Source organism: Heteronotia binoei, chromosome 5 (genome assembly GCF_032191835.1).
Source record: "Heteronotia binoei isolate CCM8104 ecotype False Entrance Well chromosome 5, APGP_CSIRO_Hbin_v1, whole genome shotgun sequence".
NCBI classification, from domain to species: domain Eukaryota; kingdom Metazoa; phylum Chordata; class Lepidosauria; order Squamata; family Gekkonidae; genus Heteronotia; species Heteronotia binoei.
The window spans coordinates 85,646,784-85,664,629 of NC_083227.1; the positions used below are offsets into that span (position 1 = coordinate 85,646,784).

Consider the following 17,846-nt stretch of genomic DNA (forward strand, 5'->3'; position numbering starts at 1 on the left):
GCCACTTTCCTTGCCTATACCCCCCCTTGCACATGAAAGGGGGGGGATGATTGCTGCACAAAATGAAAGGATTTTTACACCATTTCCAATGGTAGTTATGTAAACTGAGCACACACTCCCACAAGAATGAAGGATGGTGATTTTTGTCCTGTCTCATTATGCAGTGTTTCAGATCCTCCTCAGCATTTGGTGGGGAGGGGATACAGGGAGCTGCAGAGGGATGGAGAAAGTGGCAAAACTTGCAAATAAAGCCTCTTACAAGTGGCCATCACTGTCCTTTCTTTCCTGGACGGGAGATACAATCATCTGTAGCAGTCCTCTAGCTGATATAGTCTGTTCGAAATCAAACATTTACTTTATATTCCATTGTCTCAAAGTAGCTTTGATCTGCAGATCCATCAGTTGTTTAGGGTATTGCACAGAATAGTACAGGTGTGCATTTGATTGTTATTCAGCTTATCAAAGTCACACAATATTTACCAAGTTATCACAGATCTCACAGTGAAATGTAACAGGAAAAACAAATTTGCATTTTAAATTCCTACAAGTGAAAGATGTTTGATTACAAAACATTCTGAAGGCTGTAAACTCAAATGCACTACAGACTTGGGGATCAATTTCTGCAAAGCAAATGGTGCTCTGTCATTCTATTAAATATAAAATAGACATCATTCCAGCTGTTATTTTTATTAAGTATAATAAATGATTCTCTGACTATATCATATATACATGTAAGGTTCTTGAATACCAACAGTTAAAACAACAAAGAATTGCAGGGATGTCTGAAAATTTTGGGTATGGTTAGAAACTACTATAAACAAAATGTATTCATATTGTTTACTACAGAAACTCATACACTATAGTTACAACTAAATGTTGCTGAAGTCCTCTCATTTATTAGCATACAGATTTCAGTCTGCAACTGCAAATATCAAGTTGACAATCATTAGAAATTATTGATACAATATTGAGGGAAACTTCATTAGACTTAAAAACTTTGCAAAAATCACAGTCACAGAACAGGACCAACCCATTACATTACTGGAAGAATTTGACCAATTTACTACATTATAAAAATCACTCAAGTTAATTTTACAGACTTCTTGCTTTGCTTTTAGTTATGCAAAGTTATTTCTTTAAATGACAATTCGGATTACTTTTCCTCAGAAATGAGGGCACATTCTAAACTAAAGTTATTGTTTGATGACTATATTTGCAGGGTGTCTAAAACATGACCAGAAATAGTGATTAAAAGCAGGAGAACAAGAGAAATTTGATCAGGTTTTATGTGTGTGTATGATGTGCAAACAAGAAACATCAATGCCTAGACTAGATTAAGGGGGTGGAAAAGGATAGCTTACGGGGGGGGAGGAAACCTTCTTAGGATTTTTTTTTTTGCTGTGCACTTTCGAGGGTGGTTGAGCGCAGGAATAAAAAACAAATGTTTGCCACTGCTGAATATCTTATTTCCTTCTCCAATTCTGTACTAAAATTGGATCAATACTACTTTATAAAAACATATGAGCCAGAAGTTGTGCTCAACTCTTCATGTGCTTTAACACAGAGATGTAGTGGGAGAGGGGGGAAAAAACCTTAATTCATCGCTAAAATACAATGGAACATTATTTTCATGATTAGCAGAGCAATGTTCCGCATACAACAGTCTTTCTACACAAAGAGTCTCTGAGTAGGAAAATACATATTTACTATACAGCATTAAATATGGTATGAGTGGTTCTATACCATCAGCGTAACAATCAGGAATTCAAATTAGTCTTGTCTGTTCAAAGACAGGGCTACATCCTGCATTTCCCTCCCCCAGCAGTCCTTTCCAGCCACCTTCCAGAGCTACTGACAAAAGTGGCACCTATCCACTAAAGCCTCACTACACACAAGGCTGCTGGATCCTGAAAATAAACTTTCCCAAGACTATAAGAGACTGTTGGGGAAGGAGAATGCAGGAAAGACGGTTGTCAGCAACTTCCATTGATGGATCCAATCCACATATCCAACAAAAAACGAAATGTAGAAGGTACATGCTCAGATTTTACATACCTTTCTAACAAGAGATGGAAAACCTCAGCCCTACTTCCAGGACTAAGTTTTATTAAAATGTCCCCTAACATGCAAGCCATTAATCAATGTGGTGACACATTTATAATTTTTTTTTAACTACAGAAGCCCTGTATATTCTCATTCTACACCCACGCATATGTTCACTCCCCACAAAGACAAGATTTGAGTACACAAAATAACCAGCAGTCTCCAATTCAATGGAAAGCAAATGTGTGAGCCCTTTAAAACTTATCTGACAATTGGTAGAGGAGTAATACCCATCAGTTTTATTATCAAGGACATACAGGTATTATGCACATTATAATACAGTGTATGAACATAACATCTTTACATATATATACACACACACAAACAAAGATTGCAGGCAACAACTGGCAGAGGTTAATCTGAAAACATAAGACTTGTTTATCATAGAAACTGGTTATTCGCTTCAACACAAATTTAAAATTAACACAGTGTAACATAATATATGGCTTTATTAAGCTAAAAAAGATATAATTATGATGGGCTTTGCCAATTTAGAAAGTAAGCTACCCCCAAATATAAAACATAGGTTAGTATTCCTTTACCACAAGTAAATGAAGCAGCATTAAATGTATTTCATCAGCCTTATGCACAAGTCGATACTCGCAGAAACTCAGGGTAGTGGTGGAAGGGGGAGAAACTGCTAGCAGCTGCAGCCCCTAAATTTGCTGGAGCCCTATCGAGCTCCTTTTGATAGATATTAATAGTTTCTTGGCAAACAGTATTGGAGTTCTATGAGAGAAATTCCTCCACAGGTCTCAGGAGTGGGTAGCAAAATGGGTACTTCAAAAGGTCTCAGATATCTAATGATTCATGATGCATTTTTGTTTCTTCCTTCAGAGTGAGTTTTTTCCCATTTCAGCAACAAAAACTTAGGTATATCAAGGCAGGTTTTTTAGCAATCTTTAGGGCGAAGTTTTTAAAAAGGTAATCCTGCTTGGATGAAAGGGATGTGCATAACTAAACTATAGGATATAGGCTTCATTTGTTCACATAAATGCTACACAGAGCCTACAGCTGAATGCACAGGAGACTAAATGTTGGCCTCTACTATTCTGAGCAACTTCCATGGATTAAGCCCATTTTACAGATTGCTTTTAATGAAACTAATGGTTTGATCATTTGGGATGTAGGACTTTATAATGGACTTTCCTAGTTACTGTAGTTAGTACAATATAAAGGATAAACTTTTGTTTTAAGAGTCCTCTGGTGCAGGCAGAAAATGCTGACATCTGATATATTTGAAGACTTGTTACTTTTTTCTAAATAAAAACAAAGTTCAGCCTACACTTCTCAGCAATTTAGCAGATTCATGCAAGCTATACAAGTACTTATGTGGCACACCAAAGTTGTCCTTCAAAACTAATTTTAATTCACATCTCAACTGTTAGTTTATAAGTTCTTTGAACAAATGGTTCTTCTATCAACATTTTCAAACCTAAGGCTCCAAAGATTTACTGAATGCCAATAATCATTGCAAGCTCACTGTCAATTACCTGGACATACACATATTATTGTTCTCATCTTTAAATGGAAACATTTGTTATATGAACAGTTATACCCATTCCAATTGCTAACCTGCATTAGTTTTGCAGTCACCATTCAAGGAGGTCGCCAAAAATATGTTGAGAAGCTAATAAAACCCATTGCAATTTCAAATAAAAATGATACAAACAATTTAAATTTAAAAACACTATCATGATTTTTCTGGTTTTGCAGTACTTATCCCCCCCTCCCCGGCCATTTATCCTCACAATCATTTAGCGGCAATTAGCGTGATACCTATTTAAAGCACATTTTGAACAGGAGAGTAAAATCATAACTTATGCCAACTTTTACCTTGTTACGATCACCCTGGTAAACAAAAAAAGTCCATAAACTCCAATTCTGCCACAATCATTGAACATGATTCCTTACAGTATGAAAGTCCGTATCTACATTATGCAAGTGCAGGAAAAGAAAAATGAAAGTTCAAAATATGAAGTCTCATCTAATAAAGGAAACCCTACACCTTTGTTTCTTTTGCATTCTCTGCCATCTCATCTCAGATGTCCAAAGACTCCCACTAAGGTCAGTTCATGCTTCAGATTCACGTTTCTTCTTCCCTTCTTCTCCCAAATCACTGTCTTCTGATTGGCTACTAAGGACGACAAATTGGCCCTCTCCAGCACTCTGATTAGATCTACTAGAAGCAGCTATTAGACGGCTTTGCTCTTCCAAATCCTGAAAAGAAAAAAGGTATTGATTTGGATGCTTTCTATTTAAACAGGTTACCCAAATATCTCTCATTATGCTGTGCATCAGAAGAGCACAATTATTTTCAGCTGCAAACCCCCTAAATCACCAGGTATTCAGAGCTAGCAACCCTAGCCTCAAATCTCTTGCCAGTTAGTTTTGCTAGGTAGCCCCAGGTTCTATTTTTGGGATGTATGACTTTATAATTTCTATTTAGTGCTTTCCATTTTCTCACCATCCATAATTTTGTAAATCTATTGCATGTGACCAAGCCCAGATGCATATAAAGGGGTTTCTGAATTACAGATATTATTTACTCACACTTCCCATCAGCTATATTCTCCTTAGGACAAATCTGTTTCCTTTGTATCAGCAGTTCAAAACAAACCAATACATGTAATATCTTTTGAAGAAAGAACATGAACCTGAAAATTAGACACTAATGCTAACATACCTTCTCAATTTGTTTTTGTTTGCTGAGCTCCTTTTGTTGTTTCTCTTTCACCCTCTCTATTTCTTTCTGCTTCTCTGAGGTTCTACGATCCTGATGAAAAAAATGTAATGAGGGTTAATAGCTGTTTAAATTCACATCAACAAATAGGTGGAGTAAGTTTACATATCTAGTACGTTTTGCTACTGAAAAAGTCTTACATCAAAGGAATAATGCAAGTAGCTAATCTTTTCACAAATGTCTGCTAATATCTTTAAAGACTAACAATTCTGTAGCCGCTTGCTTACCAGTTGAGTACCAGATACTTAAAAACCACTTACACCATCTTATAAAGACTAATAGGTTGGCTTTTATTAACAAACAATGGGGACAACTTCTCAGTGCTATTACCTTGAATGATTCCAGGCAATTTTGGGCCATAATCACTGCTGAGACTCCTTTTATATCAGTTATTTCCCTGATACATGGTTCAAATATTTTTTCTGATGTATTTCATGAGGATTTCTCTAATGGAACCCAGCTGGGTAATTCCCCCCTGGATGGTCTCCTAGAGGGGCCTCCCGTTACCTCTGAGGAAATAACAACTCTTATAGATCAACTGAAATTAGGCAAAGCTCCTGGCCCAGATGTGATAATTCCTGAGGTACTGAAAGCTGACCCAGAGTTGTGGGCCCCTCCACTAGCTGCTCTTTTCACCCTGGTAAATAAGACTGGCCAGATGCCAGCAGCCTGGACTAATGCAATAATTGCTTCCATCTACAAAAAGGGCTGCCATCACAATCCCTCTAATTTTAGACCAATTAGTCTTTTATCTGTTATTGGGAAACTATATGCAAAATTTTTGCAAATTAAGCTCTGTACCTGGATGCTATCTTTTAAAATTTTGGGATCAGAAAAGGTGGGTTTCTGCCAGGGGAAGTCAGCTTTGTTTAGTCCTCACTCATTTGATCAATAAGTACACAAGAAGGAAAAAGTCTAAATTGTATGTTGTCTTTTTGGACCTTAAAGGGGCTTTTGACTCGGTTTCAAGGGAACTTCTCTGGGTAAAGCTTGAGGGGATGTCTTTATATAAGAGGTTATTGTTTCTTATGAAAAGACTTCACACCTTCACGTCCTGCAAAGTCAGGTGTTCTTTGTCTGGGAGACTCTCCCCCAAAATCCACACAAGGAAAGGAGTTAAGCAGGGGTGCATTTTAGCACCCCATTTGTTTAATCTTTTTTTTAATGATCTTGCCCCGTTCTTATCTTTAGTTGATGGCCCCAGCCCTAGACTTGGTTCTGCCCACATTCCCTTGTTATTATATGCAGATGATACAGTTCTCTTGTCTACCTCTCATGTTGGATTAAAATGCTTACTGAACCGTTGTCACGAATACTGTGTGACTAACAGACTGGAGCTAAACTATGAAAAATCAAAGGTACTGGTCTTTCCTTTTTCCCAAAAATCATACAAATGGACTATTAGTGGTATCTCTCTCGGCTTGACTTCGCGAACGAAGATTTAAGAAGGGTGCAGTAGTCCACATTAGTGGTAACGAACAGGTTAAGAACTTCAAATACCTGGGGATCTATTTTCAATCCAATGCTACTTGGATCCACCATCGCAAAATGGCTATTAACGTTGCTGCAGCAATATCTCGCTTTTATTTCTCTGACAGAGGTAATCATTATGTGCCAGCAGCACTTAAGGCCTTTAATGCTAAAACTCGAGCACAGTTATTGTATGGGGTACCTCTCTGAATTGATGCAGTTTACATTTCAGTTGAACGTGTCCACTCCACCTTTTTGCAAAAGATCATGGGGGTACCTATGTATGTTCCTTATGCCGTTTTATGTTTGGAGTGCGGTCAGAATTTGTTGGCTACTAAGGCATGGGTTCACACTATTAAATTCTGGTTATGACTCCACTTCAACTCTGATCCACTTAGTTTTGTGTACCAGCTACTTTCTGAATCTGATAATTCTACCTGGCTATCTTACATTAAAGCTAAAATAAGTTCCCTGAATCTTTCTTTAGATTCCTTATCCTTGCTTTCTGAGTCTGAGGCTATTTTAGAAATAAAATCTAGTCTACTGAGCTCAGAGCTACAAACTTTTTATAGTCTTGCCAACAGAATCTGTTCTCCCCTAAGCTTAGGGATTGTTCCAAATGCAAATATTCCAGCTGTGTACCTCTACCAACTTCTAGCTCCAAATCTGCGCAGAGCCTTTTCCTTGGCCAGATTCAATGCCCTTCCATCAGCCATTTTATTGGGCAGATTCCAAGGGACTCCCTATTCAAGTAGGTGCTGTCCCTGCAAAATGGATTGTGTTGAGACTGTTGCCCATGTTCTTCTCCGATGTCCTCTCTATTTGGCATACCACCAGGATCTTTTATACCCCATATTGACCCAAATTTTAGAGACCTCTGATGATTTTAAGGTGCTTTTCTTGCTAGATAATTTTGATCTGGAAATAGCAGAATTAGTAGCAAAGTTTTTTTATAGAGCCATGGTTACTCATCCTGATAAGTAGTACTATGTTTCAGGTTTTACTATGTTGCTACTTTGTTTTAACTTGTAATCCTAATTTTATTCTGCATGGATTATGTATTCTTTTAATATGTAACCTGGCCAACCCTCTATTTTATATTCTTACATATGCCAATAAAGGCTGTCTTGTTGTTGAGACTAACAAATCAAGTCTAGTTTATTCAGGTTTAATAGCCCATTGGCCAACTGTAAAAAAATTTAAAAATTAATTTAAAAAATTAAAAACACAGCAAAACAAGTTTGCCAAATTTACAATATTGTTTTGGCAGAGGCTGAAAAATTAGCTTTTAAGACTAATTGTATGCAGGATTCTAGAAGTTGCCAACAGACACCCTGACCAAAGTACAGGGGAAAAAATAAACCACCACACCAACCACATTTTTAGATCACATACTGCAAGCCAGACTGCTAGCTTTCAAGTGGTATTTTTGCCCTCATTGTATTGCTGTGATTTATTTCTATGAATCTTTATTAGACAAAGTGTTTATGTTCAGAGTTGATGGCATTCATGTCTGGAAACCACCAAAGTACATCAGAAACTAAAGAAGCACATTCTCAAAAGACATCTTTGGATAGGGATTGTTATAAACCGGAGAAACAACTGCAGGAAAACTCATCTTTTCCAGGAGAGGGAAGATTAAAAACAATATCCTCTAATGGCCTAAGCAATTCTAAAACAATCCTCCCTTAAAAGGAGGCTTAGCTTGGTGGTCTTCAGATTCCTTTAGCTCTAAAATGCTATATGTGCACAAAACTGATTCATTTTATAGCCATTGAAAATCTTACCAATTCAGCATGAAATGCAATCTGTTTTGCAAGTCCTACAGAGTCACAAATCTAAACAGGAAAAAATCAGAAGTCATTAAGAATGATAAAGATGACCATCTTTTAATCGGTCATTAAAGCAAATCTCTAAAGCTTCAGAGTGTTGATATATTCAAGAAATTTATTGTAGCAATACCTTTTCCCCTTCATTGTTTGATTCAAATATATAGCAGACTGAAGTCGGTCTGCTATCTGGTCTCCCTGATGAAGTTCGAAGGACAAATCCAAAAAGGCGTTTGTTCTCCTGATGAGTGGTGTACAGAACTATATTTGGCAAAGGAAACTTTTTTACACAAAAAAAATGAAATTTAAAATTGATTGGTATCAGACAACAATGTACTGTAGCTTTCACTGAAAATAAATGGACGTACAAAAGAAGAAATGCAAGTGCCATGAAACTGATGTGGACTAAAATGGCTTAACAGTAAGCTTGAATGCTCAAGTGATTGCTACAGCTTAATTCTATTTGGTTGAGGAGATGCCCATACAGATTCTTCTTGCCTCCTTTTACCATCTACAATCTACCCCCCTCCTCCAACAACAAAAAAAAGGGTTCTAAGGGTTTGGGAACCTTTGGGAATGCAGCAAAGGATGCTATAGCTCAAGTAGTAACTGCCCAATGGACTAAACACCTCCACACAAAACAAACAAACAAAAAGCCCCTTTGGATTCAACCCCACGTTGCAGTGATGTTAATAGTATTTTGGAATGGAGTGTCCGCTGCTTCATGCTAAATTACACACAGGCTTATTTTGGGTTTACTTTGATTTCTGTCATAATGTATGGTTGACAATGAGAAAGCACAGACTGCACTGAAGCATCAGAATAATTTCCCAAATTTGATAGCTCTGACATTATTATTACTAGATTTATTAGCAACTTACCCTGAGTCTTGTAACTTGTGTCTGTGGATCAATTAACCTAGAAGTGTTAATTTTAAAAGTTACTAAACAGAGAAAGAACTGCATTAAATTTGCCTGACAAAGTGTTCATTAGTTTTGCAAAGTGCACTTACTTTAAACAGTCACATGTGACTAACAGATGTGATTCTGTCATTCTGAAAATGTTATGTATAGCTCGAGCTGCTAGTATTTGGCGCATAGTTTCATAAACAATATCAGGATTTTCATCAGACTTCACTTCCATGGATCCAAGGAATCTTACAATAAATAACTGATGAAGGATAGAATCTATAACAAACATACATGAAACAAATAGTGTAAACTACTTCTAGACTTTCCAGTATAATATTGCTCTTCATATGTCCAATAAAATGTTCCTGTAATGCAAGCCATATTTATAACCACAGGATACTCTCCAAATCTTTGTATACTTGATTAAAAATATATTTACTAAAAGTCCAAAGCAGATCTAATTTGTAAAGTTTTTGCATCAATATATTTGAAAGCAGCCTTGGGGGAGTGGGAGGTATACACCAAGTTCTGGTGAAAAAACGGCGCAGTCCTATTTTTCTCCAGAATTTCAGGGTGACCCAGTCTGTTTCCCCTGATATTTTATCCTTATAATGACAGTGAAGTAGGCTGAGGAAAGAGAGAGAATGTGCATGTGTCTGGACCACTACGCTTCATAGCTGAGAAGGTATTTGAACCTGCATCTTCTCAGTTCTAGTTTAACCTCTACACAACACAATGACACTCTTCAGAATTGACTGTCTTCCTTTACTGCTGCCCCATTCCTTCCTTACTGTTGCCCCATTGCAGAACCACTGCAAAGGACTTCATGGAAAGTAATCTTCTCTGTGCAGAATTATTTGAACAACAATACAAACTGAAACTTGGACAAACTCAAGACTAACCAGGCACTAACTAGATTGATTGCTTAAGGCAAAGCAGCAGGTGTTCAGAGCAACGGCTTAAAATTTGAGTCAGATGGATCTAGGGACACAGTAGTAGTAATTAGGGAGAGCCTTTCCAATTAGTATGTTGCTGGGCCACGATGAATGACTCCAGCGTTATCAGTGAAATACAATCAAAATCAAGCCATATGAGCAGCCCAAGGATCCGATAACAAAAAGCTGTGGTTAGCTGGTTCACATGAACCTTGCCTATCAGTTCTGAAGAATCTGTGACCTTCCACTCTTTTGCAAGGTTCTGGTTTCCTTTCAGCCCTTCACAAAGCCTCAAGCTATCCTGTGGACTAATGCACTTATTACTTCCTTTCCCAGCAAAATGACAGGCAACACTAGCTAAATATTCAACTGCATTACACAGTCTGTTTGCCCTGAAGAAGCCCAGATGGAAAAATAAACATCTGGAACCCCCTGGCACAGACGGAATATATAGTCATATACCTGGACCAAATAAAGTTTGAGGAGGATAAGGAAGAAGTAGTAGTAGTAGAAGAGGAGGAGGAGATTGGATTTATACCCTGCTCTTCACTACCCGAAGGAGTCTCAGGGCAGCTTACAATCTCCTTTCCCTTCCCCTCCCAACAACAGGCACACTGTAAGGTAGGTGGAGCTGAGAGAGCTCTAACAGAAACTGCTCTTGAGAGCAACAGCTCTGTGAGAACTTATAACTGACTCAAGATCGCATCAGCAGGTGTGTGTGGAGGAGTGGAGAATCGAATCCAGTTCTCCAAATAAGAGCCTGCACACTTAACCACTACACCAAACCGGCTCTCAACTCTTTGAAACTGCCTCTGTGCTCTTTTCATTCTTCTCAGAGTTACATCCAAAATTATTTCTTGTAATTATTTTAATTCTGAACTTAGTGGTTCAAATGAACACTCCGCTCTTCAAAGACACATCAGCCTACAGGTTATATTAAATGTATTTCAGGTTTTAGCTGAAATTCTGCTTTACCTTCTGTTTCTGATTTAACTCCTCCAGATTCTCCAAAAGGGTTTGTACGCCTGTCAAAAAACCCAAAAATACTGTATCAGAAATCAGTATATAAGCATCACTAATAATCTGTCTGCACTGTAATGAAAAAAGCAAACAAAATCTCAAGGTTGTAGATTTTGAAAGATTCATACCAATGAGCTTCAGAGTACAGCATCACTGGAGATAGTTTATACAAACTGGTATACTTCAGCAGGAAACTAGTGGAAGGGCACTCCCAACCACACACAGCACTGCTCTACTTGAAAATCACAGCCACTCTTGGACTAAACTGTCATCTTAATTCTAGTCTGGCAAAAAAGTTGATTTTCTTTCACTTTGGGGGGAGGGAAGGCAATCCTGATCTATGCCCAACAAAGAACAATGCTTTTCCCGAAACTGCATGCTGTCCCACTTCTTTATCTATAGAAATTATTTGCTTATAAGAAGTCACCATTTCAAGTACAGTGTTTAAAACTATTAAATAGGATTTCAATATTAATAAAGAGAAACATGGCTATATGTTAAGTGCAACTCTCAAACATCATTATTCAAATTACATGCAAGTGAAAATACTCTAGGCTTCCAGTTTCAGAGGGCAAAGGAAATGTGCTACCAAAAAGGGAAGGAGGGAGGAGGTAAACTAGATGATGCATAAAAAGAGGACATGATTTTTTTAAAGGGGTAATCCATTTTGTAACACAGAGGAAAAGAAATCCAAGGCACATACTATATTTATCCAAAAGGAAGACCGTAAATGTAAAAAACAGGTTATACACAAAAGTTTATTACTGCACATACCTGTACCTTATAAGTGAATTTAAACTATCCTCTATTTTTTTCTAGAAGCAATTCTGCGGGGGAGGGGGGAACTGATCTTCCTTTCAGGTAAATATGTAATTTTTGACAAATGGCAAGAAAGGTGCAAGTCCGAATGTTAAGATTATTTAAGCATGAACTCCAAGTCACCAACCTCCCCTAAACTGTGCTACAAATACATTAAAAATAATTACACAAGGAACTTCAGATATTTGTACTTTAGTTCAACGATCTCTGATTACTATGATGCATTTAATCTGTCACTGAGATACTGCATTTGGTTATTTTCTTATTGGAGTTTATAAAAGCCATTCAGCCTAAGTAACCGAATACATCTGTTCAGTGGAGTTAGCCTTATTTGAAAAGTCTCTCTCTTTCTCTCATGGTAATTAAACTTCATGAGAATTGTTCCAGAAAATTATCACCCAAAGGCTGTTCAACTCCACAGAAAACTACCCCATACTACAAAACTCAGCAGCAGTAGTCTTTTTCTTTTTGAAGCTGTTTTATAACTCCCAAAGAACAAAGCTAGAAGTGTCTATTTGCACTGTTGCAGGACATGTCGTATGGCCTCCCAGTCCACAATTGAGATGCAGCCTGTCCTATTAGAGTCTGAAAGTTTCTTCCTTACCAATCTTCCTCCACCCTGCATTAAGGCTTATTTTCATGTTGCAATACCACATTCACCAGAACAAACTAGATCATGCCTACTGCTTTGAGCAATCTGCACTGTTTTAACAATTGCCACCAAACATTTTTTGCATGATGTAGTCTGATTATACTTCTGTTTATGGGGGAGGTAAAAATTTCTAATGCTATAAATGTCACACAAATATTTTAATTTTAAACCATTATTTTTGAGAAAAGACTGAATCTGATAGGGGAGGGGGGATACTTAACACAATTGCTTGTTTATCTCCCTATCAGATATTACTCCAGAAGCCTAGACCATTTTCACTCACCTGTTTAGCTTAGGAAGAGAGTCATCAGTATGCCATCACCACCTGGAAGCAGGGCTATCACATTTCTCTTGAGTTTCCAAGAGGAAATACCCAAGGTGCTGGGGCAAGCAAGCAATAGGAAAGGAAAATATACTTTTTAAGAAACAAAACTTTTAAAGCTTAAACAGGATGAAAAAATTGCCAAAAGGAATTGGACAGTGCACACAGAAGCTGAAATTCTTGAAATTTACACCACTGTGTTAAGGTTCTGCTCTTCCCTCACATGCTCCCATGCAGACAAAATTCTTCTGGATCCTTAGCCATAGTCCTCAGGATTATGGTTTTCCCTCTGAAGCCTGCCCCGTTCCGTGTGTAAATTCTACCCACTGTCTCAAGCACAGATATGAGCTATATCAGTGCCAAATGTACTAGTAGCTCACAGTCATCAGGGCCCATTCTTAACCAGGGATTTGAATCATTTCACAAAATGTAGTAGGATTGCCAGCTCTGGGCTGGAAAATTCCTGGAGATTTGGGGGTGGAGCTAGGGGAGGGTAGTGGGAGGGGCATCAGCAGAGTTTAGTGCTATACAGGCCACCATTCAAACCAGCCATTTTCTCCAGGGGAATTGTTATCTGTCACTTGGAGATCAGCTGTAATTCTGGGAGACCTCCAGGCCCTACCTGGCATTTACAACCCAGAGAGATCCACGGAACTAGAGTATAGCAAGAAAATCATACAACTGTGGAGGAATTACAAATCGTCACAATAAAAAAATTCAATACCTATTCAAAGTCCATTGTCAAATATATCTTTGTTAAGAAAAAGCCTTTTCTTGGTTGGCTTTCCTTGATTCCAAAACCTTTAATCAGGCTTCGAGGCCTAAGTTCTTGCTGACTGACGCTTAATTCAGCAGGAGAGGGCCGTTTAAGAGCAAAGTAGTGAGTGTAAACTGACCTTGAGTCCTCACCTGCTGAGATAAGGGCTAACTGCCAATAGGCCTATGTGGACTTTTAGCACTGGCTACAGCATTCTCAAATGACAAGCTGTAAGTAGTCATGACCAGCATGATTGTGTCTGAAGGTACAGCAGACTCAGTCATTTACTGAGCATGTATTTTGCTGTGTCATCCAATTAGGATGAGGTAATATGTGTGCAACCCCATTGGGTAATTTGGTAACCCATAATTACCAACATCCTGCACTGGTGGTGCTGAAGGCAGGGGAGCCAAGGGCATGCTGCTGTTGCTATAATCTCAAGATCCAGAGCAGTATGCCGGAATGCTGTCTGTCTGAAGAACTATGAAGCCAAGTCTGCATGGTAACTTTTGCCTGTCCAACTGCTGTGTTGTATAGTTTAGTTGAGGAGTCCCATGGCTCAGAGTGGTAAACTGCAGTACTGCAATCCAAGCTCTGCTCATGACCTGAATTCAATCTCGGAGAAAGCTGGGTTCAGGTAGCCAGCTCAAGGATGACTCAGCCTTCTATCCTTCTGAGGTTGGTGAAATGAGTACTCAGCTTCCTGGGGGGGAAGTGTAGATGACTGGGGAAGGCAATGGCAAACCACCCCATAAAAAAGTCTGCTGTGAAAACATCGTGATGCGATGTTACCCCTGAGTCGGAAAGTTTAGTTAGTAGTATTCTATAGTGGTTTTATTTTCTGTTGCTCATGTGCCTTAATATTATCTTATGAATATCATTTGTTTTCTTAATAAAAGCCTTAACTATTTTAAGCATCAGGCTGCATGACTATTTACTAGAGCTCTCCAAGGATCCAGTAACTTAAGTCCTTTGGTCATATTTCTACCAGTATAACTGGATGTGGCTGCAAACTGCAAGAGGACTACCTTGCAGGGCTGTAGGTTTGTTAATATTCCCTCCTGAGGCCCAGAACAGTAAAAAGGAGTGGTGGCAGACTACCTAACAGGCTGCTGGGTTTTACAACCTGAACACCATCCCTTCCCCTTAGCCTGAGTCAAGCTCCACCTCTGGCTCAGACTAGCAGGAAGCAGGATAATCTTAAAGCCCAGTAACACAATAAAGAATTCACAGAAAATATTCACAATCCATCTGTAGTTTCTATGACATTGGACTTTGAACAGATATTGAATTAATTCTTTATTGTGGTGATTTGTAATTTCTCCATGGTTTTCTTGCTATACCCATCTGGAATTTGACAACTTTAAAACTTGGTATTAAACTTAATTCTGCTTGGTCAGCAATGACAACTACCTGTATTGGCATAAGCCTTAAATCATAGTTACGGCTGGCAGAGAGAGCAAGGGAAACTTGTGCTAAGAGAAGCACTGGGAAGAGAGCATATCATTCAGCCCACATTCTGTTCTTGGGGCATGGCTGATTGTAGGATAGCATCATCAACCTCCAGTTTTGTTTTTGTCACAACAAACATTTGTGTTACATCCTACCTGCCTGACTGTCCTGAGATTTTTGCCTGGCCAGGTTGATCTTCGCTCACTGGGGAAATGATGTCAAACTGTATAGGTATGTCAGGTGCAACAAGTGAATCCAAAGAAAGCGCTGACAGAGATGCTGAATCAGATCCCAAAGACCCAGTGCTGCTAGTACGATTTGTGGGAGGACGAGACTGTCTAAAAAATGAAGCAAACCAAAAGAGAATGTATCACATGATGCAGTGTGCCAAGCATTAGGGAGAAAAAAGCAGCACTGCCATCGTCATCATCACAACATAAACCTAGTTTGTATCTCCTTAGCAGACTGACAATCTGAAAACATTTTGCTGCAGGTAATCCCACTTCGATGGTCTGGATTTTGTATTGGCACAAGGGCCCCAGCCTATGCAAATTTTAGACTTCAAGAAGTTTAGCTTTCCTGTTAGTCGAACCAAGCCATCTTCGGCTATCCTGGACATAATGGGTTAATCCTGCATTGGGTTAAGACCTGGCCTGGCACATAAAGAAGACTTGGAATGATTGATTTCACCGAAGGAGTGTAACATGGTAACTATGTGTTAGGATTTAACTATATCTGTAGAAATATTCCTGTACTCATTAATACATATATACTTTTACTATACCAGGTTGTTTTGTACTTCAGATACCTCAATCTAATTCCAGTACCTAGACTTAAAGAGTCCATGTACCAAGTTAATTGTTGGGAAAACTCATTTCTGCAGGTAATCTACCTTGCAGTTAATTCCCAGTAGAGTTAGAAGATTGCCCCTTGGCTTCTCAATGTGTGGGTTGGTGGCAGACTACCATCCTGGTGAGTTTGTGAATCCACACCCCAGGGTTTTGTAATTTTGCACTCTCCCCACCCATAACAAGAAATCCCCAGGACTGAGAACTCTTAACAACATGCAGTGCAAAGCTTCAATGGAAAGAAGCCAGCTAGAAAACAATAAAGTTTCCAAACATAATTGACTTTTAAGTAATTTTAGTAATCAGACAACTGAAGCTCAGCGGCACCATCTTGGTCTATAGAACCTCATTTTTAAGCACTCTGCTGTTTTGCAACTTACACTGCTGGCCTCATGCTCTCATGTCTCTGCTGGAAAGAAGGTGAGGGGGTGACTGCCTCTAGAGCTGTCTGATTTACACGTGCAGCAATTTCCTATGTTTTGGGGGAAAATACAACCACCATTAAAGATTTCCCTTTAAATAAATATTGTTCTTTGTTAGCATTTACATGGGAGACAACCAAGGAGTAAAGGAAAAGAGAGATTGGATTTATACACTGCTCTTCACTCAGAGTCTCAGAGCACCTTACAATGTCCTTCCCTTCCTCCCCCCACAAGAGACACCCTGTGAAGTAGGTGAGGCTGAGAGAACTCCTCTTGAGAGAACAGAGCTGCGAGAATTGTGGCTGACCCAAGGTCACTCCAGCAGCTGCATGTGGAGGAGTAGGGAATCACACCCAGATTAGAATCTGCACATGTAACCACTACACCAAACTGGCTCTCCACCAGGGTCATTACACAAAGGCAGGCACTGGCAAACCACCTGTGAATGCCTCTTGCCTTGAAAACCCTACAAGGGTTGTCATAAATCATCTACTTGCAGGCAAAAAAAATATACAGCTGTATGTGGGAAATAAAGACTTCTTACAGCCATGTGTCATAAGAGCTCTATAACAATAGTATCTTACACTTCCATATTTTTATTGCTTCTATGATTAATCACACAAGATTTTCACTGCACCACAGGGTAACTGCTTCGTTTAACGAGACATTAAAAGACAGACAAAAGTACCAAACACATATCCCAAAACAAAATGTACAGACTATGGAGGAAACCATTCACATATCTCAAAATTGTTTCATATATTTATCATCTAATTCAGATCAATCTCTGCAGTGGAAAATGTGTTGTTTCTGAAGTATTTGCAAAACATCAGATATGCCTTTTTCTCACATGTATAGATACATATAATGAGCTTGGTCTTGTCACACCCATTATCTAGATGAACTAGCAATTCAGCCAAGGCTTAGTCTACCCACTAGTCCACAGCTAACAGACATCAGCAAAGGCTGTGCACATGCTCCACTGTCAACATCCCTGGCTGGGTGCTCCATCATCAAACTGGGTGCATAAAAAGCTATAGCCTTGACAGACTTCCAGTCTCAGTTTGTGGCCTCATATTTCTAGTTAAGATTCTACCATGAACATCAATCCACACATTTTGTTAATAAAAAAGTAGTACATAAATGTTTTAAAATGAAAAAAACTAATCTTGAGTAATCAGGCTATACTGCCATAATACTCCTACCAAGTTCCACACACCTCTTCCTTTGCAAATCAACTCAGCACTGTCAAAGTAATTCTGTGGAAGTTTTTCATACTTATCAAGTTACTCCATGCTGCAATTTGTATTATATCATACCCCTCTGACAAGGCCAGTTTCAAGCTTCTGGCTTTAATAAAGTTTTTTTGTGCTGTGTTAGAAGATGATGATGATATTGGATTTATATCCCACCCTCCACTCTGAATCTCAGAGTGGCTCACAATCTCCTTTACCTTCCTCCCTCACAAGACACTCTGTGAGGTGGGTGGGGCTGAGAGGGCTCTCACAGCTGCTGCCCTTTCAAGGACAACCTCTGCCAGAGCTATGGCTGACCCAAGGCCAT

The 17,846-nt window shown here is 38.8% G+C and overlaps 1 protein-coding gene across 1 annotated transcript in view; it reads right to left on the reverse strand.

The window, feature by feature from the left end:
* Positions 1–2,319: 2,319 nt before the first annotated feature.
* Positions 2,320–17,846, reverse strand: part of APPL1 (adaptor protein, phosphotyrosine interacting with PH domain and leucine zipper 1) — a 44,963-nt gene continuing 29,436 nt past the window's right edge. The window contains exons 14-22 of the mRNA XM_060239732.1: positions 16,242–16,333; positions 15,169–15,351; positions 10,967–11,016; positions 9,158–9,332; positions 9,027–9,063; positions 8,279–8,425; positions 8,104–8,154; positions 4,790–4,879; positions 2,320–4,323 (exon numbers count right to left, since the gene is read on the reverse strand). Of these exons, the coding sequence (XP_060095715.1) occupies positions 4,177–4,323; positions 4,790–4,879; positions 8,104–8,154; positions 8,279–8,425; positions 9,027–9,063; positions 9,158–9,332; positions 10,967–11,016; positions 15,169–15,351; positions 16,242–16,333 (972 nt within the window). The 3' untranslated portion in view covers positions 2,320–4,176. The remainder of the gene's footprint in view (positions 4,324–4,789; positions 4,880–8,103; positions 8,155–8,278; positions 8,426–9,026; positions 9,064–9,157; positions 9,333–10,966; positions 11,017–15,168; positions 15,352–16,241; positions 16,334–17,846) is intronic.